The sequence below is a fragment of the Zootoca vivipara genome, chromosome 6, assembly GCF_963506605.1.
Source record: "Zootoca vivipara chromosome 6, rZooViv1.1, whole genome shotgun sequence".
Taxonomy (NCBI): domain Eukaryota; kingdom Metazoa; phylum Chordata; class Lepidosauria; order Squamata; family Lacertidae; genus Zootoca; species Zootoca vivipara.
Genome location: NC_083281.1, coordinates 93,439,157 through 93,464,438, shown reverse-complemented (window position 1 = coordinate 93,464,438; position 25,282 = coordinate 93,439,157). Strand labels below are relative to the sequence as shown.

The 25,282-nt window shown below is 46.5% G+C and overlaps 1 protein-coding gene across 1 annotated transcript in view; it reads right to left on the bottom strand.

Annotated features, from left to right (window-relative positions):
* Nucleotides 1-4,932: 4,932 nt before the first annotated feature.
* The window catches only part of TACR1 (tachykinin receptor 1), a 56,796-nt gene continuing 36,446 nt past the window's right edge, over nucleotides 4,933-25,282 (bottom strand). The window contains exons 3-5 of the mRNA XM_035118867.2: nucleotides 9,645-9,795; nucleotides 8,057-8,253; nucleotides 4,933-6,823 (exon numbers count right to left, since the gene is read on the bottom strand). Coding sequence (XP_034974758.1) covers nucleotides 6,529-6,823; nucleotides 8,057-8,253; nucleotides 9,645-9,795 — 643 coding nt within the window. The 3' untranslated portion in view covers nucleotides 4,933-6,528. The remainder of the gene's footprint in view (nucleotides 6,824-8,056; nucleotides 8,254-9,644; nucleotides 9,796-25,282) is intronic.

The window sequence follows — 25,282 nt, the reverse complement described above, 5'->3', positions numbered from 1 at the left end:
CTGATCTGAATCCACTGTATCATTGCAGAAATATCCGAGGCTGCAGCCCTCTGGGAGCAAGCCCCATTGAACTCAATTGTATTTATTTCTCAGTAAACCTCCATAGGAGTACTGCACTGTTAATGAGCTGCACAGTGTCTCCCTAGAGGGCATGCAAGGGAAAATGCTCCCAGAAGGATAATTTGCAAGTCAAATTTAGGAATTAACTCCCATTTCCTACAAAATAAATTAACAAGCTAAAATAACAAGAAAAGCTCTACATGGAGTTCAGAAACCAAAATTAATTTCTAAGTGTTAGCATCTATGCAAAGGGTGATTGATGAGCTTGGGTGGTTCAAAGCAGGTAGTATTTTTCTCGATGTAGAATTAATGAAGAGCAGATGGAAGCCCAAGCTTCCCTGTAGGTGGCGGGCAATGGAGAAAAGTGATTCCTCTGTGAGACATGCAAAGTGCATGCTTGACAGCAAATCCTGCCTGCAGCCCAGGGATATGGAAATGAGCCTCCAAATCTGCTAAGCATGCACAAAGTGTTTCCACTCCCCACTGAGCAAAAATGGCCAACAGCTTAGCATGGGGAGTGTTGGGTTCCACAAGTTCTGTTACTGGATTCCACCATGTGCTGCACAATCCTATGCATGTTTCCTCCAAAGGAAAGTCCAGTGAGTCCAATGGATTTAACTTCCAAGTAAGTAAAGTGAATACAAGATTGCAAGGTTTTACAGGATAAAACTACTGCTTGAGTGTTTCCAGATGAGGACGGAGGGAAGAGATGAGCATCAGAAAGCCTCCTGCTTCCCTCCAGTCCTCGCACCTCCATAACCTCTACCTAGGCAAGTCCCATCCACCCATCTCCTCCAGCCTGTCAATTGGCTCCAAAACAGTCTGGAAGCTGTTTAGGGGCCCATGTGCTCACCTGGAAAAGCAAAGGGGCTTCCAGCAGCATTGCAGTGTTGTGGGCGCTAAAGCTCAACAGAGATCCCAACCCTTAAAAACAAAGCTTTGGCAGACCCGTGGTGGCTAATGAAAAGGCTTAATTGATAATCAGCTAGTGAAGATTGCAGGACACTTTGTAGGAGAGGAATAATCTGTTCTTAATTAAGAGTAAATCCTATCTTTATGCATGAGGTAGGACATGTGCCAAAGAAATAAGGTGATTGCCAGGCCAATAAAATATTTCAAGTACTTCTTCACATGGAAGATTCTGGGCGGTATACAAATTTAATAAATAATTTCTCTGCATCTCCTTTCTGCCTCATTTCCCCATATCCCATTTGAACTCTGATTATGCTTAGCCACTTTCTACCTTCTTCTGTATCCCACTGAAAGCCACCAATGTGTCCAGTGTCTCTGCCCCTCGCCTGAGCCCCTGATGCTTCCCAAACACGCCTTTTCTCCCCCCTCCATTATACTGTTCTTGGAATAACTCCATCAACACTTGTCTAATATCTATATTAGTTGAGGGGGTGCCTTTCTGGGCTGGTGGGCACATTTGGAATCCTGAGAAAGTGCCACAGGCACCAATCACAAAATGGCTGAAATGGGCCCTGTGGCATAAGACAAAATGGCTGCCACATCTCACAGAGCAGAAAGAGGGGCAGAACCACAAAATGGCAGAAGCCTACCTCACCTCCCTACCAAGATCTGTGGCACTACCCACCCATTCTCATTCTCCCCCCCCCCCGTTATATCAGTGGAAGATCTATTTTCACTCTTTTAAGAGACATAATGTTTTTATTACTTTGATATGATCCGCTCAAAGCTTCTCCAGAAACAATATCATTGAAGTTCTGACCCATCAAATGTAACACAATTTGCACTTGAGTTGATCATATTGGAATTCCTCATTTGGGTTTGTCAACACTTTGTAAACAAGAACATCATACAGATATACTCCAAAACAGGAAGAGCACACAGGTCAGTTATCCCATCACTTCTTCATTTCACAGCAAAAATAGCTACAACAATTGTTGCAAATTTAAGTAGAAACACTTAGGCACGAACAAAGCGGCCCAGAAATTTGTACAATATGCACAAGAAATTACATAGTGTTGAGAGAGATGGCAGATTTATCGTCCCTGCCTCAGTGTAAAAAATAATGATCTTCTGCTCTCAAAAGACATCTCACTTCTTTGGAGGAATTTCGCACATGCACATCACGTTGCTTTTGCTGAAGAATAAAAAGCATGGATGGGTGGATACAATAGATTGAGGCTCTCTCTGTGGCGTTAGGTGGTTGGAGGTGAGCACATGTGAACCAGCGCTTAGGGTGTCTTCACAGAGGCAGTGCAGAGATCAGTTGTGAGGGAATGATAGCAAGAGAGGGCTCTTTCCCTCTGCCCTGCTTGTGGGCTCGCCAGAGGCATCTCTTTGTCCACTGTGGTGGGAAAGAGAATTAGATGGACCTTTGATGTGACCTAGCAGAGTTCTTCTGACGCTCACCCTGGCAGCAGTTCAGCAATTCTGTGGTCCGCATTTGGGCTATGAGCTTTTCACACCATTCTTGGGACTGCATCATCATTCCTTGCTACATCAAAGTGAGGGAGGGACTTTCTCCTGACATCAGGCTGTGTGGCCCGGGTTCAGGAGCCTTTCTTTACCCTGAGTTTTGCCTTGAACAGAACTGGGCTGCAGAAAGTTTCAGCACCACCTTCACTCAATCATTTGTTGTCATTTTAAGGAACTGTCCTCACAGTACCTAAGGCAGCCTTCTCCAACCTAATGGCCTCCTGGTGTTTTGGGTCACAACTGTAATAATAAAAGTGTTGGCTGGGGCTCATGGCAGGTGTAAGCCCAAACATCTGGAGGGCTCCAAATTGGAGAATGCTGGCAAAGGGAAGTGATCCACCTCATCTGTGCAAGGATCTACGTAATAGTGGAGAGATCCTTTTGCCCCCTCCCTTTGAGCATGTGTGCATTACAAACCCTGGGGCCATTATGGGAAATCAATATCCATATGCACTTCCTGTCTCTTCACATCAGGTTGCTGGGTTTTCCACGACCTCATTGGAGAGATGTTGTTCTCCATGCATTTTTTTTTAATTGTCCCACCTACATTTTTCCCCACACCCTTTGGGCTATACGATACAATACATCCCATCTTGTGCCAAATCCCATCTTTACTTACACTCCTGCTTTCCACAGAATCTTCTTGGCTTAATCTTATTATGGGCTGAGGCCATGCACCTCTGTCCTATGATGCCAGCGCTGGGTGTGCATGGCAATGGCAGGCTCGTTTTGGTCCTTTGCCAGTTAGCAATCATCACAAGGGATATTTGCTGCAAAAAGGCATCCTTAATGATGTGCATCTGGGACTCACGGCAGGGATGCTCTCCACCTGAGCCGTCTCTTGCAAATGGCAGAACTCCACGGAAGACACCTGCACGTCGGAGACAGTTTTGACAACTGGTGGGAGGAAGAGCTTTGCTGGAAGGGTTCCAAGGATGCAACGGGAGTGTGGCTTGTGTGTGCATACAGTATTTTAATGTTTTGCCATTTGGGGGATGGGGTTGAATCTTCTCTTTATATAGAAAAAGGACCATATAATTGAGAAGCCTAGGTTGACTTGTTTTTCTCCCCATCAGACTAGAATCATAGAATCATAAAATCATAGAGTTGGAAGAGACCACAAGGGCCATCCAGTCCAACCCCCTGCCAAGCAGGAAACACCATCAAAGCATTCCTGACATATGGCTGTCAAGCCTCTGCTTAAAGACCTCCAAAGAAGGAGACTCCACCACACTTCTTGGTAGCAAATTCCACTGCCGAACAGCTCTTACTGTCAGGAAGTTCTTCCTAATGTTTAGGTGGAATCTTCTTTCTTGAAGTTTGAATCCATTGCTCCGTGTCCGCTTCTCTGGAGCAGCAGAAAACAATCTTTCTCTCTCCTCCATATGACATCCTTTCATTTATTTGAACATGGCTATCATATCACCCCTTAACCTTCTCTTCTCCAGGCTAAACATACCCAGCTCCCTAAGCCGTTCCTCATAAGGCATCGTTTCCAGGCCTTTGACCATTTTGGTTGCCCTCTTCTGGACACGTTCCAGCTTGTCAGTATCCTCCTTGAACTGTGGTGCCCAGAACTGGACACAGTACTCCAGGTGAGGTCTGACCAGAGCAGAATACAGTGGTACTATTACTTCCCTAGATCTAGTACTAGTTTCCTTTCCTATCTATAGGAATTCCAGATTTCTCACGAGAGGATTGGGGCAATGAAACAGTACATTTTTTTAATGGTTTGGTTCAGTTCTCTATCCCCTAAACTGGTGCATATATCTGTAAGGTTTCAGTGCAACCTTTGGGGCCTTTAAAGAGGAATTTGGCATACCTCCATAAATTAGGTGATGGGCCTTTGGGCCTCAAGGGCCAACTTCACCCTCAGCCAACCCTACAGAGGCCACATGCATTTACACTCACAGACCACTCCCCACAGCCGATTCATGCAGGTCAGTTGAAGAGGGGGAGTTATCATCCCTCGAGAAGAGAGGACCGAGAGGTGAGACAATAGCCATCTTCCAATACCGGAAGGGCTGTCTCATGGAAGACGGAGCCAGCTTGTTTTCTGCTGTTCCAGAGGGGAGGACCTGATCCAGTGGATTCAAATGACAAGGAAGGAGATACCAACTCAACATGAGGGAGAACTTTCTAATGGTATGAGCTGTTTGCAATGCTTTTTTCTCAGCTAGAGCACACCAGAGCGCAGTTTCAGCACCTCTCAGGTGGGCACTATTGCGGGTCAACACTCCTCCCATCTGCTTCTTGCCTTCATATACTTTTGAGAAGCCCAAAACAAACATTTCAAGTCAAAATGGAAGCTGGCCACCATGTGCATGTCTTTTTTTTTAGATCTATGACTCTGCCTAGCTCCTAGCCCCTCCTCAACATGATTGGTCAAGCTACAGGGTAGGGCCAATTTGTGTTTCTTTCCCCCCCCAATCTGTCTCCCATGTAGCAGGAGGATGGAGGCCATCTGCCAGAGATTCGTTTTCCATGATTCCTGCATTGATGACCCTTGAGATACTCTTCCAACTCCACAATTCTATGAATCTATAAGATGGGGGATTGTTTTCCCATCAGGAGGCTGTGCTGAACAGAGAGGTTTAAACTTTTCTACCACCACCCCAGCCTCCATACTGACTATATTCCTCCCCTGCTTTTTGCCACCTCCAAAATCTGTAGGGTCTCTTGCTTCTGGAGCTGGATCAGGCCCCCGGACTTGGGGTTATCCGCCCCTGGTATAGGCACAAACCATTATGAGGAGTTGAGGGTCTTTTCCTAACCCAACATAAATGAAGTGGAAGAGAAGTGATCTTGATACACAAACTTGTAGGGAGGCAATCTGGAATGCTCTGCTATTGGATCTGAAACTACGAATTGAGAATCCTCAGATTTGTAAATGGAAATTCCTAACTTTCGCATTATGGATTTTGGATACTGCCTGGACTTTAACTCTCAAACAAAGGGGGGGCAATGCTGCTCCCCTCACGTCAGGCTTGTGGTCTTCCCATAGTGAGAGCAGTGAGAGCAGGATGCTGGACCAGATAGACCTTTCATAAGAACAAAGGAGAGCCTACTGGATCAGGCTAATAGCCCATCTAGTCCAGCATCCTGTTCTCACAGTGGTCAACCAGATTCCTGTGGGAAACCTGCAGGCAGGATTTGAGCATAAGAGCCCTCTCACCTTGTACAGCTTCCATAGGTTAACTATGCACTGCATGAATAAGCCCTTTCTTCTGTCTGTCTTGAACTGTTCCACGTCCATCTTGGGATGTCCATGAGCTCTAATGTTGTGAGAGAGGCAGATAAACTTTTCTCTACCCACTTCTTCCATGCCAGACATAATTTTTGGAACTTCCATCATATTGCCACTTACCTTTTCTTTAGACTAAAAAGTCCCAAACACTGCAACGTTTTCTCATATGGGAGTCGCTCAGCCCCCTTGACAACTTTTACCTGATCCAGCAGGACTCTTACATTCTTAAAACTTCATTTTTTTGAAATCCGACTTTTCCAAAATGGCACACATACTACAAACATTACATTTTCGCTCCTCCTTTTTTCTTCAAGGAGCTTTTTAGTCCCCTCCACTCCTTTCACAATAGCAGTGATACGTGGTCTCCCTTCCAACTCCACAATTCCAAGACCTTATGGTTCCATGTATGGTAGCTGGAGGGGAGAGACACCAAGAAGACCTGAGCATGCTGTGGGAAGAGAAGGTGAGATTTGGGGATGGAAAAATAAAGTCAAGTGGAAGGTGCTTGGCTGTTAGCCAGCCTAGCCTGAGAATTGGCTAATGAACCTATTGCAATGCGGGCCCCAAAATGAGAATCCATTCTTATATATAGATCGCCTGAACATCCAACAGGGCATCACAGCAGAGGCTATACAAAGAAGGAAAAGTCCATTCAGGAACTAAGTCAGAGAGGAAAGAGGTGACTTGTTATAAATGAGGAACAGCTCCTTCATTAGGGAGATTGGAAACTGAGTCACACTTTTGATGGAGACGCATTGCAGGGAGGTTCAGGTTGCTTAGGGAGGAAGCGTGTTGGAATAGTAGCTCAAACTCTCCGACACGGTTTTAGAGTCACTGCGGGAGGAGCCGTTGGAGGTCAGATCCACGGAGAGGCGCTTGGTTTTGCTGCTGGCATCAAGCTCCTCCTCTGGGTTGCCAGCGATGGAGGAGACCGTCGTTTCCATCCGGCTGACCTTGTACATGCTGCTCTGTGTCTGGAGGTACCTGGCTGACTTCATCTCCAGCCCTTCGTATTTGCTGGCTCTGATGAAAGGGCACCACCGGAAGGCATGCTTGAAGCCAATCCGGAACCTGGGAAGACAAATAGTAGAATCATAGAATTGCAGAGTTGGAAGCAACTCAAAGGGTCATCTAGTCCAACCCCCTGCAAATGGGGTCAGCTGTGTTAGAACCCAGCCTGTGGCATTTAAGACATGGGTCATAGCCAGGATTTTCTATATGGTACAGGCACACCAGATCCATTTTGTACACCCAGTCCCATTTTCTTCCTCTTTATAACCTTTGCACTGAAACATTTAAATTTTCCGGGCCAAATACTGTACCAAAGAAAAGAAAAGAAAAGAAAAGAAGCTGAGTTCCCTGAGCTCTGTAAAAATTGCATAAATTAAGAAAATTTGCATAATTGATATTTTTCTTTAAAATAATCAAAGTATTTATTTAAGAATTTTGACAAGAAAGAGAAAAGAGAAAAAGATGAAATAAAAATCAAGAGAATATAAAATACTCATAACTGAAAAACAATGATATACAAATAATAGAAATGTATCCATTCACATTGTAGAAACAGTGGCCCTAATTACATGAATCTGGAATTAAACATACTAGTTCACACAAGCTCCCCAGAGGGCCAAATGCAAAATTGATCTTAACTTTCATGAGTGATTCTGCCATTTCTGCTATTTTATATAATTTATACTGGCTGGGAGGAAGGAAGGAAGGAAGGAAGGAAGGAAGGAAGGAAGGAAGGAAGGAAAGAAAGAAAGAAAGAAAGAAAGAAAGAAAGAAAGAAAGAAAGAAAGAAAGAAAGAAAGAAAGAAAGTTCTGCATTTGTAAGAAACAGAACTTTTAGTGTGGCAGCACTTACATTCTAGAACTCCCTGCCTATTGACATCAGACAGGCATCTTTGCTGTATCTTTTGGGCACCTGCTAAGAACATTTTTGTTTGGACAAGCCTGATATGTAGAATGTTGACATGAGGTTTAATCTTGTTTTTAGCTTATTGTTGAATTTAATTCCTTAAAATGTTTTAGTTGTTTTCACTGATAATTTTATTGTTTCATTCTTTTTGCAAATCATTTTGAGGTTTTATTACAGTATATAATATTATGAAATTCTGGATTGCATACTCTTGATCCCTGGACAGTTATTTACAGAGAAATGAACAATATTCTGCACCACTCACAGCAAAAAGCCAATCTCCAAAAGGGGTGGTGGTGTTTTGATATGTACAAATCTGCTTTTGCAACTCAAACCTGAGCATTAGCTGAACCCGTTGCAATACATCGCAGCGACATGGATCTTACCTGTCATTGAGGCAGCAGTAAATAATAGGGTTGTACATGGTGGAGCTCATGGCCAGCCACAAGATAGCTAGGTAGATCTGCTGGATGTACTTTTGCTCGTACCATTCTGGCTTGAAATGATTGAGGAGGAAGTAGATGTGGAAAGGCAGCCAGCAGATGGCAAAGGTGCACACCACAATGATCATCATCTTGACAACCTGTCAGAGAAGGACAGCCTTTTACAGTGACAGCATCAGCTAGCATTTAGAGGCAGTCAAAACTAAGAGGTGACCGGCCCATTCATACCAGCTAGCAGGGGCTTTGGGTAAGCACTACAGGGAAATCTCAGCGGGAAGAGTCAGAAGCATGTGTAATCGTCCTGGGGGTATTTGCTCTTTCAGAGGTGACCCACAAACAATGTGATCTTTCCAGAGCCTTATCTCTGTGTCAGCATGTGTCCTGCGAGGAATGAATGTTGCCCACATTGACCTGACTTTAAGGTCTGGTCAACGCTAACCCAACCAGCTCTATTTCTTATTGAGCTCCTCGTGCCTCTTTTCAAGAAGCACTGTGGATAATTCTGGCCACCCGTGCTCCTTTCTGGGATCTCCCAGTTCCCACTCCATTGGAAACATCAACACCTCCAAGCACTGGTTTCCCGACTAACTTTGCACATTCTCTTCCTCTTACAACCTCCTCAGAGGACTTGTCAGCCAGCCCCTGTTCTCTGTCTCCAGGGGAGTGGCATGCCCTTGGCCACAGAGTGACCATCTTCCTTGCTAAAAGGTGTGGCCCACAGCTTCTTGCAAAACCTAAGCTCTCCCTCCCTCATGTTTAGAAGTGCCCAGAGCAAATGGAAGATGTGTCTGACATCATTCTGGAACCTCTGAAATGAAATGACCCTTGTGGCAAATGAGATCTGGCCTGGCGTTCCTGCGTGACTTGCAAAATATCTTCGGGAGAAGAAAAGGCTAAGGAGTAAATAATGCATGAATCCAGAGTGGAGTCCCTAAGACAGTTTGATGGCGCCTTGCATGCCTCCTTCCCATATCACCTGCAGCCAAGCTGGTGCCAAATGTCTTGCTCTGCTTTCCATTGGACTACACCAGCGAGGCTGGAGGCACACTCCATTGTCTCTTGAGACAGATGGATGCCAATAAGCAGGCAGTGGAGAAAAGCATTAGACCAGGCATCCCCAAACTGCGGCCCTCCAGATGTTTTGGCCTACAACTCCCATGATCCCTAGCTAACAGGACCAGTGGTCAGGGAAGATGGGAATTGTAGTCCAAAACATCTGGAGGGCCGAAGTTTGGGGATGCCTGCATTAGACCATGAGATCTGTGGAAGTGACGCAACCTCTTGGCTAAGAGTTGTTGACTAACCCAACATCACCCAGTGAGTTTCACGGCTGAGAGGGGATTTAAACCCAGGTATGTGAGGCCCTCCTGTGAGACTTTACAACTACAGTATACCACACGGGCTCCACCATCAACTTATCTTGTCACCATTTGGGGATCTAACCTAGACTGGGACTGGTTCATCTGAGGTAGCCTGGATTTTTTCTTCCCACTCTGTTCAAACTCTGTTTTGATTCTTCAGTGGCACTTACCTTGCGCTTGGCAGACACTTGCTCCTGGTAGCGGTCTGAAGTGTCCCCTGGGATCTCACTGGCCCATAGTGTAATACCGACCATGGTATAGGCGTAGCCTATCACTAGGAGTGGCAGGACATAGCTTAGCACCATCACACCAAAGTGGTACCTGGAATGAGTTGAAGAGCTTTAAAAATCATACTACAAGTGGCTATTTGAGGGCCTGAGTGTCCTGGGGCTACCTTCCCCTGAGCCCAAAAGTCTGTGGATCAGCTACAGTGCTTTCATAGCAAAGACAGGACTGCATGGGCATGGCTTAGGATGGGTCTACCCCAGGCTTAGTCCACCTTCTGCAAAGCAAGAGCAATCATCATACAGTTTTTGGCAACACACCTAGGAACCTGGAGAAAGGTTTGCAAATCACTTTCACTTGAAGGAGCGTCTCCACCCCTGTCATTCGGCCCATACACTGAAATCCAGCTCTGAGGACCTTGCGAAAAGTGAGGTTACAGGGAACCAGGCAGAAGGCCTTCTCAGTAGTGGCACCCACCCTGTGGAACACCATCCCATCAGATGTCAAGGAGATAAGTAACTATACAAGCTAGTTGGGCCAATGGTCTGACTTGGTATAAAGCAGGTTCCTATGATCCCATCCACCGTCAGCATCTGGAGGTCAGACTGAGCAGACCCTTGGTCACATGATTCCCTACAATGGTGAGATGTGTTTTTATTTAAATTATAGCAATTTGTTTCTAAATGTGCATCCATACATAAAAATTAGCAAACGCAAATCGGTATCCTCTTCTGTCCTCTTATTTGGCACTGCATTTTCCCCCTCCCCCCTTTTTTTGAGGGGGGGCAGGTAGCGTGATGCATTAAGTGGCCACCCTATGAGGAATGGAAGAACAACAACAATTTTATTATTTTTACCCCGTCCATCTGACTGGGTTGCCCCAGCCACTTGGGGTGGCTTCCAGCATATACAGAAACATAATAAAACATCAAACATTAAAAACTTCTCTGTACAGGGCTGCCTTCAGGAGTCTTCTAAAGCTTGTATAGTGTGCAGCATGCATGCAGGGCAACACCTTCTCATTTCATCTCCTGCTAGGGAATGTCTGGCAGTAGCATTCCAGGCAGGAACATTCTCTAGCAGGAGATGAAATGAGAAGGTGTTGCCCTGCATGCATGCTGCACACACCTCCCCTGCCAAAACCTTGCTTACTGGGGTTGCACATTTGCAGCTTCTGGGTTGCACGAGAGAGGCAGGGAGGCATGCCATAGAGGCACCCATTGGATTCTCCTGCCTCAGTCTGCCTCACGGGTGGGCTGGCCCTGTTCCCTAGCCCTACCTGGAGATCCCATCGGGGATTGAACCTGGGACCTTCTGCATGCAAGCCTGATGCTCTCACACTCAGCTATGGCCCTATCCCAAGCCTTCCCCTCCAGCTCTCCCTTCTCAGGGCTCTTAACTTTAAACCAAACTTGGGTTGAGCAGTCATTCAAATAGTGAATAGTCTTCTGTAAAGTGGGACACATGGACACTCTAGTCCCCCACCAGTAAAAGCAACCAAGTAAAAGGACCATTGTCATTTTAATGTTTGCAGGTTCTTGGGTCCTCGTCTGTCTTAAAACATCGGGGTGTTTTTGACCCTCAACCCCCTCATTAGCTTCTTGACAAAGACACTACTAAAGCCTAGCGAGTCTCTGCCGACAAAAGTTCAGACTGGAGCTACTGAGCAGCTCAGGTTCAAACAAACTGTACCCCAATGTGCAAGGAGTCTCCCAAGAAGAGCTTTGAAGGATTTTGAAGGTCATCTTTGAATTAGCTTGCAAAAACTACTTTACAAAGCACTCTGCTGTAATCCAGCTTGTTCTTAGAAAATGCCTCCGGAACCAAACACCACATGCTCACCTACAATCTCTTGCTCACTACAAATTCATTCACAAATATAAACCCCTAAACTGTAATCAGTCCTAAGGCTTGGTTTCTGGCAAGTTTTCTTAACAGCTCTTTCTCCCTGATAATGCTGGTTTCCCTTTACATGAAAGTTGTTTGTTATGCTGAAGTCTTCCAAAAACCCTGGTGTCATATTGCTGCGATACTGATTTATGATAACAGATGAAGCAGATCACACAGGCCTATCAAGGCCAGCACTGTCAATTACCCTTCCAGCTCTCTCTGTTCTAGTTATAATCCTTTCAGCTGGAGAGGGAAGCAGCCCAGGGGGGGTTAGGATAGGGGCCCTGCTGCTGAGCTATGCCCCTGCTTTGCTGCCAAGTCCACATATTCACGGACTTTTTCTGGACAAATGATCTCTCCAGGGAAAACCAGTTCCTAAAACCATCAATAATTCACTTTGAAACAGTGGCTGAAGGAAATATTGTCCTTGAGCCAAAAGTGGGACTCATAGATCAAAGGCACTGTTACATACCATTAGAACAAGAGAAGCTCCAATAATTAAGACACATCAGGGCTCAAGCTCAGATCCTGTTTCCAGTGCCATGATTCAGATGAGGGAGGATGTGAATTAATTCTTAAAAGAGTACTTCTGAGCATGTGCAGAACACGATTCCCTTGTCAGTGAGTAATGAAAGCCAATCCTAAGACTTTTATAAAGTTAAACCAGAAGAGATTTTGCCTTAGCCCAGCCCACCAAGGTCCACAGGACAGGACACGCGATCCCTGAGCACAGCTATTTTAAGTGTTTATGCATTGTGTTTGTGGCAGGGGTGGGCAAACTTTGTCAGCTGAAGGGTCACACTGATGGTCAGCATCCCTCTAAACTCCCCCCCCATCTACACCTACAGACCACCCACATGTGTACCACGTATGCACATTCACCACACACACACACACCACGAGCAGTCACACAACACTCTCTGCCTGACATATACACCACAGACCACCTTTATCTCTGGCCTCACAGCTGTGGTGCTCAGCACCAAGATCTAAAAGAAAAGATCCCTCTGGCTGCTGTTCAGAAAGGATTGCTCAAAAGCAGGCAGGGGCACCTTATCGCCCGTTTTTGGGGCTGAGATAGGAAAATAAGGCACTTCTGCTGATCAGCATCTTCTGCAAGTCACTTCCTCCAACTTGCTAGGCTGGAACAGGAAGGTACAATTCATTGACCATGCTGAAAAAAGAAGCCAATGAGAGGCAGAAGCTACAAGGAGGCCTGCAACACCTCCTTCTGCCCATCTCATTGTTTTTTTAATCATTTCCTTAGCTGGGCAGCAGCTCCCCTGCTGATTCAGCACACTTTATCTCCACTGGCAGTCTGCTTCTGCATGCCAGTGGCTGGAAGTCACAAGGGAAAGAGAATACTCTCTCAACGCAGGTCCTTCTTGTGGGCTTCCCATAGGCACCTGGCTGGTCGCTGTGAGAACAGGAAGCTGGACTTGATGGGCCATTGGCACCATCCACCTGCAGGATTTTTTTTTTTTTTGCTCCTTTATTTATCTGTTGCTGGACTAAACAGTTCCCTAGCCTCACTGGTGCCGTTGAGTCAGAGCTGGTGGAAATGCAACACATAGACCCCGATCATTCTCCTGCTTGGGCAAGTCCTCACTCAATCTCTGTTGCCATCTGTAAAATGGGCAGCTGCATTGCAGCTGCTTGTTAGCCATATAACTCTTGCAAGAATTATAAATAGAATGCTCTCATGTTTTCTAACTGAAAAATATATGCCTAATTCAATTCTAAAAGTTATCTCTCCAAACAACCAGAGTATGTTCCACATCAATTTGGCTTGAACTGATTCACCAGGCGATGGGGAATTCATGAACAATATACAGCAACACATGTTTTACTCATCACCTGGGACCCGAAACTCCTTGAGTACGGCAAATGCGGTAATGTGAGACTGACCAGCATCAAGTTAAGAATAAATAAATGGTGGCATCACTCAGAGCTCAGACAATAGCTCCCTGTGGGATTGGAGTGTGCCAAAAGATATTTTGGGGCCAACCTGAAGTCACGCTCAGCGGATGTTATTCTGAACTTAGGAACTCCCTGGAGCCATGCGGTTGGGAGCGGACTGAGCTGTGCAGCAGCTGACCCTTGCTTGGACTCATCAAATGTCAGACTCTGCCAGGAATGAATCTGAGCTACGTCTCCACAGTGTGCAGCCACAGAATGGGAGTTTCATGCCAAGATTCAGCCTTCAGACATGCAAAATAAGGAGCAAGAAAGAAAGAGCCCAAAAGCGTGTCCTGTTTGCTTCTCTCTCCACTCTTGGGACTGGAATGAGAGCAAGCAGGGGGAAAGTGCTAGCTTACTTTCCTGTTCAATTTCTGCCCTATCATATACTTATAAAAAGATTTTATTGAAGCAAATAAAACAAGTCAATACAATAAAAATAACAGAAGTACAAAAAAGCAGCACAGTGGAAGAGACTTAATATTAGGTTGGTAAAGTACTTACAACCATTAGGAAAGCCAAATTTGACATCATATTGTGGAAAGGAAGCCCTGTGTGCCTGTATTTGCTGTATATAAGCTAAAATTCCACCAAACAACTTATAATTTTTCAGGGTCCCCCAAAGCCTTTGGCAACACATAATTTATGTGTCATTTTTTGCAGCTATTGCTAAGCTCCACATATTTATATACCAAAGCAAAAGTCGCAAATTCTGTAAGGTTTTCCATTTGGAGGCGACTGAGATTCTGGCAGCTACCAGCATCCGTGTCAAGAGTTCCCGAGAGCTGAAACCTTTCAAACAGCTGAGATGAGTGGACCCATATGCAGGTCAACCATCACTGATTGTGAGTAATTTGCAAATGGCTTGCTGAAGAAGAAAGGGGGAAAGAACACTTTGCCCCCATCCACAGATGAAAGGAAAAATGAGTCAGCGGCTGAGCAGTGTCACTGCAAAGCGCTAGGCCTTTGAAAGCTTCCTGTGACCACTGGTGCAAGCAAAGGGACCAAGCAAGAGGGGAAGGGTGAAGAAGGTCTGGCTCTGGCCTGCTGGCTGGATACATTTCCTCTCACTCTGGTCTGGATCATGCTTTTCATTGTGATTAAGAACTTAATGCACTTAGAGACCTTCCATATGTGCATGGGCGTACCCAGGATCAAAACTAGGGGGGGGGCAAGGGGAGGGGCCAAGGCACGGAAGGGGAGGGGCCACAAAGTGGGCGGGAACAGCGAACTCGCGCTCCGCCGGGCTGTGCCCCTCCCTAGAAGCAGGGCTGGTGGGCGGAGGCGGAGCCCAGCCCAGCGGAGCGCGAGTTCAGCGTTCCTGCCCGCCGCACCACGCTCTCTGGTTCCCCGCCGCGCTTGGCCTTGCCAGAGGGCGTGACGGGGAGCTGGAGGGAGGGCGCAGCGCGGCGGGCGGGAACGGCGAACTCGCGCTCCGCCGGGCTGTGCCCCTCCCTAGCAGCAGGGCTGGTGGGCGGAGGCGGAGCCCAGCCCAGCGCGAGTTCGGCGTTCCCGCCCACCGCGCCGCGCTCCCTGGTTCCCCGCCGCGCTTGGCCTTGCCTGAGGGCGCGCCGGGGAGCTGGAGGGAGGGTGCGGCGCGGTGCGGCGGGAATGGCGAACTCGCGCTCCGCCGGGCTGTGCTCCGCCTCTGCCCACCAGCCCTGCTTCTAGAGTAGGGCAGCTGCCCTAACTTGCCGCATGGTGGGTACGCCCTTGCATATGTGCCTGACAGAAACATTTATATAGGCATAGGAGTAGAGTTGATGCTATTAGGAATCCCCCGCCTGCTGCTTTCCTTCTCGGCAGCTGACTTCCAATTAACCACCTTTCTGCAGAAGAGAAGCCAAGTCTTCCTTGGAGCTCTCCTGGGTCAAGAGAACTATTGAGCTACATGAGCCATGACCACTTTTCACTGCTGCTGCTGCTGCTGCTGCTATGCATCTTGGCTGACAGACTATCTTTGAATGGTTTGGTGCTAAAAGCCATTCAAACACATGCAGGAAGGAAGCTGCTGACACTCTGAAAGCAAGTCGTCACCAAAATAGAAATATATGCCCAGTTAGCAAACCATTTTGTAAATATATTATCCAAATCTTCTCTCCCGTCCCCCCATAATCTGCAGAATATTTAATTTACAGCATTCATTCATTCATTCATTCATTGCATTTATATCCCACCTTTTTCATTTAGCAGCTCAAGGTGGTGTACACAGTTCTCACCCCCCATCTCCTATCCAGGTAGGTTAGGCTGATAGGAAGTGACTGGCCCAAGGTTACCCAGTGAGCTTCATGGTGGGGATTTGAATCCTGATCTCCCAGGTCTTAGTCCAACATTCTAACCACTACACCACACTGGAACACCACAAGGAACCATTCTGAAAAGTTAGAATAGAGACAAGGATTTATTGAGTGTAAGGACTCATCCACACCAATAGCGTAGTGTGGGTTTCAAGCACCTAGGGCAAGGCAAGTATTGCACCCCTAACCCATGTTAGGGGCCAGCAGCTTCCTCTACAGAGCCAGGATAAGTTTCTATTTGCAGAGATACAGGTGTGTGTGTGTGACTCTCATTCTCCCTTGGCACTGCCCCCTTACCCCAACTCTTTCTTCTGATTGGTCTGCGGTTGATAACTCACTTGTTGTCTTATTCCATGTTGCCTTTGGCACCACCAGCAGGGGCGTTCCGAGGTGGGGGTGGGGGCGGTCCGCTCCGGGTGCCATTCCAAAGGGGGGTGGGGTGACAAAATTCCGACCCCCCGATTGGCAGCACTCCTGGGGCGTGCTGCGCGCCACACCCCCCACAGGCAGGGCACCACACTCCTGGGCCACGCACCATGCCCCCTGGGACAAGCGTTGCTCCAGGTACCGGAGCAGGTTGCTTCGCCTCAGAGCACCAGCTGGCAAGGGGGGAGTGGAGCTCTTCAGCCCCATCTCTTGATAGGCTAGGACAAAGGGGCAATAGCTCGGCAACCTACCCAAGTGGCAGTTGCGTTGCCACGTGAGCGTTGAACATGGCAGAGAACAGGACAGAGGATTGGTCAGCAGCGGGTATCTTTCTAAAGTGGAGGGTTCCCTAGCAACTGGGCATCACCAAAATCCACTCCTCAGTCTGCCCGCCTGAACTTCGGGAGATTTTCTGTGTGAAGGAGAGGGCACACAATTTTTTTTTAAAAAAAATTATTCAATTTTTCGTCTAAATACAATAACACTTAATAATAACAAAATAAAAATAAAATAAAATAAAATAAAGAAAAAAAGAACACCAAAAATCACTAAACAATACACACATAACTTTTAGACATCCAATTTTTCTTACTCATTGTCTTATGGACTTCCCCTCCCCCCTTACAGATTTTCACTTCATAATCCTCTTTAGCAATTTCATCCATCCTAATTTATTAATCATTTCATTTACAGTGGTACCTCGGTTTATGAACACAATTGGTTTCGGAAGTCTGTTCATAAACTGAAGCGTTCATAAACTGAAGTGAACTTTCCCATTGAAAGTAATGGAAAGTGAATTAATCCGTTCCAGACGGTCCACAGAGTACTTAAACTGAGGCGTTCATAAACTGAAGCGAACTTTCCCATTGAAAGTAATGTAAAGTGGATTAATCCGTTCCAGACGGGTCTGCAGAGTACTCAACCTGAAGCGTACTTAACCCGAAGCATGGGTGTAATTGGTTCTGGAAGTCTGTTCATAAACCGAAGCGTTCATAAACTGAAGCGAACTTTCCCATTGAAAGTAATGGAAAGTGAATTAATCCGTTCCAGATGGGTCCGCGGCGTTCATAAACCGAAAATTCATAAACCGAGGTGTTCATAAACCAAGGTTCCACTGTATTACTCTATCCTTATCTTCCTACCCCCCCACACTCCACTCCCAGGCATCCCCCTGCCACCAGGGAACCCCTAGGTGAAGTAGGCCAGGGGAAGCAGTCCTTTTTAAATATAATTGAAGCCCCCCGCCCCCATCCCGGCACCCCCCCGCCACCAGAAGGTCCAAGATGAGGGAGACAAATGAGGGCGGGGGGACACTCCCCCTTTGTTGTTTAGTCGTTTAGTCGTGTCCGACTCTTCGTGACCCCATGGACCAGAGCACGCCAGGCACTCCTGTCTTCCACTGCCTCCCCTAAAAATGCAATAATTAACATATTCTACTTTACATTTTATTTTTCTAAACCATTAAAAAAACCTTACAATAATATTTTCTTCCTTTTAGCCTATACACCCCTTCCAAATTTCTCCATACAACAATATTTAAACTAATTCTCCAATTCCATTTAAATTATTCTCACTTTTCTTCCATCCGCTCATAACTGCATCTCCAAAATCCAACATTTCTATCCTTAAATTTTTACCCCACTCCGATTCTCCAGTGTGTCTCCCCCCATCACCCACCTCCTCACCCCCCATATCACCCCTTTATTCCCTTTGGCTCTCTCCTGACAGTCCCCTTTCTCTTTCCCCTTCCCAATACTACTTCTCCTCTCATCTGAGAATCAAATCCTCCTTTCTGGATGAAGGCAAAATCCATCTCTACATCTTTCTCCTCTAAGTCCTCCTTTCCATTCTGTAAATCATCTTTTTCTCCTTCATTTTCCATTTTCCCCCCTTCAGGTTTCAATTCAGAGTTTTAAAAACAATTTCCATTTTTTTCCACTTCACAGAGACATACTTTCAATTCCTGCTTGTTTTCCAAAATTAAAATTAGTATGTTCTCATAAAGACCATCTGTTATTGTGGCTGTCATCTCTCTAGCTTCAAGGTTGCAGTGGCGCAAAAACAGAAAATGGGGGGTGCATTCAGAGTATCAAAGTAAAAAAACGAAAGTGCTGAATATCCTTCGTTCAGAACATCACCATTAATTCCTGCAGCGCTGACAAGGGATGTCAATTTCGCATTCAAATCCCAAATTTCACAGGGCTTTATGATATAGTCAAATTCTTCCCCCCTTCCCCTGCATCTGGGGGGAAGATTCCAACCCTGCCTTTGGAGGTTTCACAACTTTTTAAAGCATTTTCTGGCTTCAGGCATACGTCCTTGCTTCCTAAATTCCTCAGTGGGTAGGGGCCAGCTTCTGTTGTTTTGAGTCCCTTTCCCGTGGCCAAATTTTCTTTGAATTATTTCAAATAAATCAGTACTCATGGTACAGTCCTTTTGGCTAAATTTCCTTCGGAAGAATTGAGCGCTTATTCCCCGCAGTCCTGCAGCTTCGCGCTGTCAAAGGAAATGGTCTTTGTCCGTATGCACTGCCACGCTGACCCCCTCGCTCTTGGGGGCTCAAAACAGAGCCTTGCCGGGTAGGGGGGAGGGCTTTTGCGCCCCGCTGGACGACTATGTCCCCAGAATGCTTAATCTGGGTTTGTTTTTTCAGGGGTCCGCTGCGCTGAAGCGGTTCCCCCACCTTTGATGCGATGTGGTCCACAAACCTCTGACTGCACAATGGCCTGCGCTCAACCGGAAACCAAGGGCACACACTTTAAAAATTTATTATTACTACTTTCATTATTACACAGCAGCGCGGTGCCCCCTGGTGGCCCAGTGCCCTGGCGCATTGCGCCACCCAGCCTTGCCTTAGAGCCGGCCCTGAGTGAAAGGTGATACTGTGTCATGCTTTATTATTTTTTAAGGCTATCTATTAAGCCTGCAAAGCTGCAGAGTGAGAGGAAAATATCACAGCATAACTTAATCAAGTTGTTTGGCAATCACAAAATAGCACGCTACAGATTAGTCTAGATGTGTTCTTTTTCATTTTGCAAATGAAAAGGGAGGAGGACAACTTAATTGGAGCAAGCTGCAAACGGTGGAAGCTCTCTCTTCCCAGGCTGAAACCATTTGATCAGCTAATAAAATTGGGACAGATTACACTTCAGTTTGAAAAACAGGGGGGTAAATGTTAAAAGGCAGTGGCACTAAATAACCAAGATCATCAGGGGATGGCGAAATGGAGCTAATTTGTAGTGACATCCACAGGCGTTTCACTGCATGTGTTGGAAAAGAGCTTTAAAGAGATAAAGGATGCAACTGCCTCTCTTTTGCTAGGGGAGGGGAAAGAGAGGTTGTCCGAGACATTTTCACCCACAGACCTGCTCAGCAGACACCTTTATCAAATGCCCTGACCTTTTTAGATATACAAGCAGTGGCCTGTTTTGTTTTGCTTGTTTACTTGGTGAGACATTGCTCATCAAATGTCAAGGCGATGGAGAAACATCACGAAGTCAAAGGCCATAATAACCAGGAAGACTGGTGAACACAGTTCACAGATGTTGCTCTAATCTAAAGTCTCCGTGCTTGAAGATTTTCACCATTGGAGATACATAAATTCTTCTCTGTTTCATAATCTATGTCAGCATTTTAGATCTCACAGGAGCACAGTGATTAAAGGTAAAGGTAAAGGGACCCCTGAACTGGTCCAGTCGTGACCGACTCTGGGGTTGTGCGCTCATCTCGCATTATTGGCCGAGGGAGCCGGCGTATAGCTTCCAGGTCATGTGGCCAGCATGACAAAGCTGCTTCTGGCAAACCAGAGCAGAACATGGAAACACCATTTACCTTCCCGCTGTAGCGGTTCCTATTTATCTACTTGCATTTTGACGTGCTTTCGAACTGCTAGGTTGGCAGGAGCTGGGACCAAGCAACGGGAGCTCACCCCGTCACAGGGATTTGAACCGCCGACCTTCTGATCAGCAAGCCCTAGGCTCAGTGGTTTAACCACAGCGCCACCTGGGTCCGGCACAGTGATTAGACACAATTTATTGCAGAGGCCATCTAGGTCAGTGTTTCCCAACCTTGTGCCTCCAGATGTTTTGGGACTACAACTCCCATCATCCCTAGCTAGCAAGACCAGTGGTCAGGAATGATGGGAATTGTAGTCCGAAAACATCTGGAGGCACAAGGTTGGGAAACACTGATTTAGGTCATCCAGTACCTATTTCAACCAAAACATTCACCCTAATCCTTGGGCTCAAGACAGTTGACTGAAGTTCAGTCAAATTTGCAGGTGACACCAAACTGGAGAGGTAACTGATAGCTCAGTAAATAGAATCAGGATTCAAGATGACCTTAACAGATTGGAGAACTGGACGTAAGCTAACAAAATGAATTTCCGTAGGGACAAATGTAAGGTTCTGCACTTAGGCAGGAAGAACCAGATGCACAAATATAGGATGGGGGACACCAGGCTTGCCAGCAGTACATTGTAAAAGGGATCTAGGGGTCTTAGTAGACCACAAGCTTAACATGAGTCAACAGAGGGGTGCAGCAGCAAAAAACACTAATGTGGGCAGTTCTCCTGCACAGGGTGCCAAGCCGAGGGAGCTCAAAATAACAAACAAACAAACAAACAAACAAACAAACAAATATTGTGAAAATAAGAAATATTTAGGAGGGGTGCCAAAAGTTGCCCTGGCTCAGGACATCATATTACCAAAGTCTGCTCTGACCATGCCAAGACCACCATCTTGTTTCTTGGTTGCTGTTTTGACTACAAAGCCACCACCTGTACTCACCACCTGACTTGCAAGTGAGTTTCAAATTTTATTGCTTTTGTGCTATTTTAGCACTGCTTTGCTTGACAACTGGTAGTTTTCCAGTGGGTTTTCTTTCCTGCTTCTTTTGATATATTACAATGCTGTTTTGCATGCATTTGTAGAAAAGCAGGATGAAAATAATAATAAAAAGAATAAATGAATGCTTTTCTATATTCTATATTATATACATAATGAAAGCTTTTCTATATGCATTGTTACATGATTGTGCGGTCATGACACACTCCCCTCCCTTTTGGGTTGTTTGGTGGGTTAGCGTATATTGATTTGGAGGCTAAAGTTTAGACACAGAAGTGCAACGCGTTCTGGCTGTCACAATGGAACCAACAGGCTGGATGCAAAACTCATCCTCGTTGAAAAAGCCAGAGGCTCCGGACTCCATGCCCCCAGAATTTTCCTGATATGATGCTGGATGACAGGGCTGGGAGTTGGAGGGGACTTTGGAAGGAGGTCATGAAAGCAGTACTGGTTAGAAGGGATGGGGGGGGGGAAGGGAAGACATTTGTTCTTCTGCTGCTGTGGGTTATCCTCATGGCATTTTTGCAATATTTATTAGGAGTATTTCTTTGGAGGGGAGTAATAGTCCCTTTATTTACAAATAGCCGCAGCCTCATACCCAACATTGCTCAGTAATTCTAAGATTAAACAAACCAGTGCCCTTTTGAAACGTTCAGTCCATCATTGCAATTCAAAATGGGATCCAGTTGTATCCAAACACAGGCATAAACCCAGCTCCTTGTTCTCAGGAACCATCATGCAAAAGTTATTTACAATGATGTGGGTTTGTGGGGTCTGGATGATGCCCAGTCCTTCCAATTCCTGGGGTCCTGCACCCAGGGAGGGATGTAATCTAACAGAGGAGTTTGCTGAGCTAATCAGCTAAGTTTCCTAGTAAGACAATTACCTTAGCTGGCCATTTATATTCCCTCCATCAGCATCCAAAAGGAGCTCAGTTGCAAGAGCTGCTACCACTAAGTGATGGGGCCCTCCAGGCTAATGGGTGGGCCTTTCCTCCATCCTGCACCACCCACTGCTAGCTAGGAGAACAATGGTGTGTATAGCATGTGAGGGCCAAGCTGGAAGCAGGCTGGAAACTGGAGACAAAGAGACCTGCTTGCTCTGCGCTGGATCCAAAGCTGTGACTAATGGAGAAGCAACATCTTTTGGGGTGTTAATGCTGTGAGTCCCACCACCTTATACTCAGGTTGTAGATATTTGTAAATGAAACCATACATCCTAAAGACACCACAGTCTCCACTGACCTTCACCCGAAGGAAACTGAACTTGAGTAAGTGCCTGAAACTGCTGGATTCTGTCTCCGCTTGGAGAGTGGGGTGGCATGGAACAATCTCTCAAGAGGTGTCCGAATGCAAAGCGAACAGATGAACAACTTGTCCAAAATATAAGGTAGGCTAAGTGAATGGACAAGGCATGAGCCCCTCCAAGGCTACAGATGATCCACCACTCTGAATCAGCTGGCTTCTGAATGCGGCCTTCATGCTCCCACCCTGTACATCACTGGATGCCCGGAGTGAAGCAGGCACAATTTGCTCATGCCCCACACTGTGACGTGTGAACATGGTGCTTTGTGTAACTTGTTCTATTTTATTGTGCTTGTGGAAATATAACATCTTGTTCCATCAAAAATGACTGCATGAATAAACCCTGCTTTACTCAGAACATTTAAAAAAATTATGGCTGACATTCAATTAAAAGAAATAGTGGTCTCTTGATTGTATGAATTATTGAATTTGCATATGCATAAAATAGTCTGAAGGGAGGAAAAATTGTTTTTCTAGATTTGCTGTCACCTTGGAAGATGAGAGCAAATCTTGCCCTCTGCTAAGATGATGTCAAATCTAACAAAAGAAAGTATTTGTTTTCCCTCGGAAGGGAAGAGAGACAGCTTCTTGCCATCTGCAGTTTTTAGAAGTAATGGTAGAAAACAGAATAAAACCTGCTACCATTAATTGCAGATATCTGTTTAGTTGATTGAAAATGAATTGCACTAATTAAGCATGGCAGTTCTCATTTTCATGTCCACAAAGCAGATTTCCCAGTCCTGGAAAGCACAGGAACTACACCATACAGGTTCTCACAGATGGCATGGAAAGGGTTAAATATCTACAAAGAAAAAGCCTCCAGGCTTGAAAGTTCGCTTTGTCCACAGAGCCTGGAAGGAAGGCAGGAGGGATCATACGACTGGGTTTCACAGAGAACTGTGACTTGCTCCGGCTGGCAAGGATCTGCACTGAGATGAAACTTTAGCAGCCACACTAACTCAGCTGTGGAACACAGGAAGCTGCCTTATACAGAGTCAGACCACTGGTCCATAGCTCAGCACTGTCTACCCAAACTTGCAGCAGCTCACCAGGATTTCAGGCCATCTCTCTTGGAGAAGCTGGGGGTGGAACTTGGGAACTTCTGCTTGCAAGGCAGACATTCTTCCACTGAGCTATGGCCTTTCCAACTGTGGATCAGGGGGCAACTCTAGCATTCCAGGTGGAAGCAGGGGCGTTCCGAGGCGCCATTCCGAAGGGTGTGTGTGTGACAAGATGGCGACCCCTGATCAGCGGCACCCCCTGGGGCACATGCCACTCGCTGTGCACCCACCCCAGACGCGTGCCATGCCCCCTGGGACGAGCACCACTCCGGGTACCGGAGCAGATTGCTTCGCCTCTGGGTGGAAGCCAAGAAGGTCTGTATTCTGCCTACCTTACATCCTGCCTCCAAGTGCCAGGGCAGTCACTGAACTGAACTAAAATAAAAAAAATTCCTTCAGTAGCACCTTACTTCCTCCTCCTGGTCAGCTGGTCTTCAAGGTACAAATGGGCCAATCTGTCAGTATTGGTTTCCCTCAGTTCCTCATTTTTTTCAAATCATAAGCTCAGTTCCCCACATTTCTGTCTGTTTCCTTCCTTCCTTCCTTCCTTCCTTCCTTCCTTCCTTCCTTCCTTCCTTCCTTCCTTCCTTCCTTCCTTCCTTCCTTCCTTCCTTCCTTCCTTCCTTCCTTCCTTCCTTCCTTCCTTCCTTCCTTCCTGTATAAATCCATAAGCATTTCAGTTCACATTTATCTTCCTATAAACCTAATTCTCTCCTCCTCCTCTTGAGCTCAGCTAGTTCTTTTTCTTTCTCTCAGCTCCCTCCTGCCATGGAGGCGAATATTAGTTGGGAGAGCAGAGGAGGGCAGATCCCTGCCCCAGAATACCTATGCTATAACCTGCAGTCAACCAATGTTCCAGTGGTGTGCAGTGATTTTTTTCATAGGGGAACACTTAGGGCCAGAGGTGCCAGCTTGCAAGGGGAATTGGGTGGGTGTGACATGACACACATGACCTCGCGACATCCTAACATTGCATGTGTGAGCATTGCGCCTCCCCACCTAAGCCAGGCAGACGTTTCCCAGGCTTTGGGAAGAAGGTGCCAGGGGAACATTTAGGGGACTAACCTAGTCTCCCTAGCAGTGGCGGAGCTTCCTGTTCCGGCACTGGGGGCGGAGAGCAGGCGAGGGCAGGGCTGGTGCGTGTTCTGGGGGCATGGCGTGCCACCCACAGGGGTGTGGCACACGTTCTGGGGGCGTGGCGCAGGGGTCCCGCAGGGGTCAGCTACGATGGCAACCTTGGGATCGCGCTGCCTGGGGCAGAGCGCCCCTATTGCCCCCCTCTTCCTACGCCCTACTCCCTAGACCACTGACAGCATGCCACTGCCCTGTTGAGGAGATGTTTGCAAGCTGTATGCAAAGTGAGAATTATTCATGTATTTCTCACTTATTATTATTATCTTGCCCACCTGAAGATTCAAGCTTTCCACCTGCTACATGGAGGGAGCCAGGCAAACCTGGAGACTTAAGGTCAGATCTGGAGGTCTGGCACCCCAGCCGCTGTTGTGTTTTTACCAACTTGTGTCACTATCCATGATGTGGAAAAGTATTCCTTCTTCTCTGTCCTGAATCCACTCCCAGACAGTTTCAATGGATGTCACACCCAGTGCTCTTTTTCTAGAAAAAGGGGTGCTGGAACTGACCACGAACACCTCCCGTGTTCTCTTATAATGGCAATGGCGCCCATCTGAGAAGGGCCAGAACTGAGTTCCAGCAAGTTCAGACTGAGAAAAAGCCCTGGACACACACCCCTGACCTCCACTGGCACTATCGAAAGTGCTCTCTCCTCTCCCATTAAATATGGC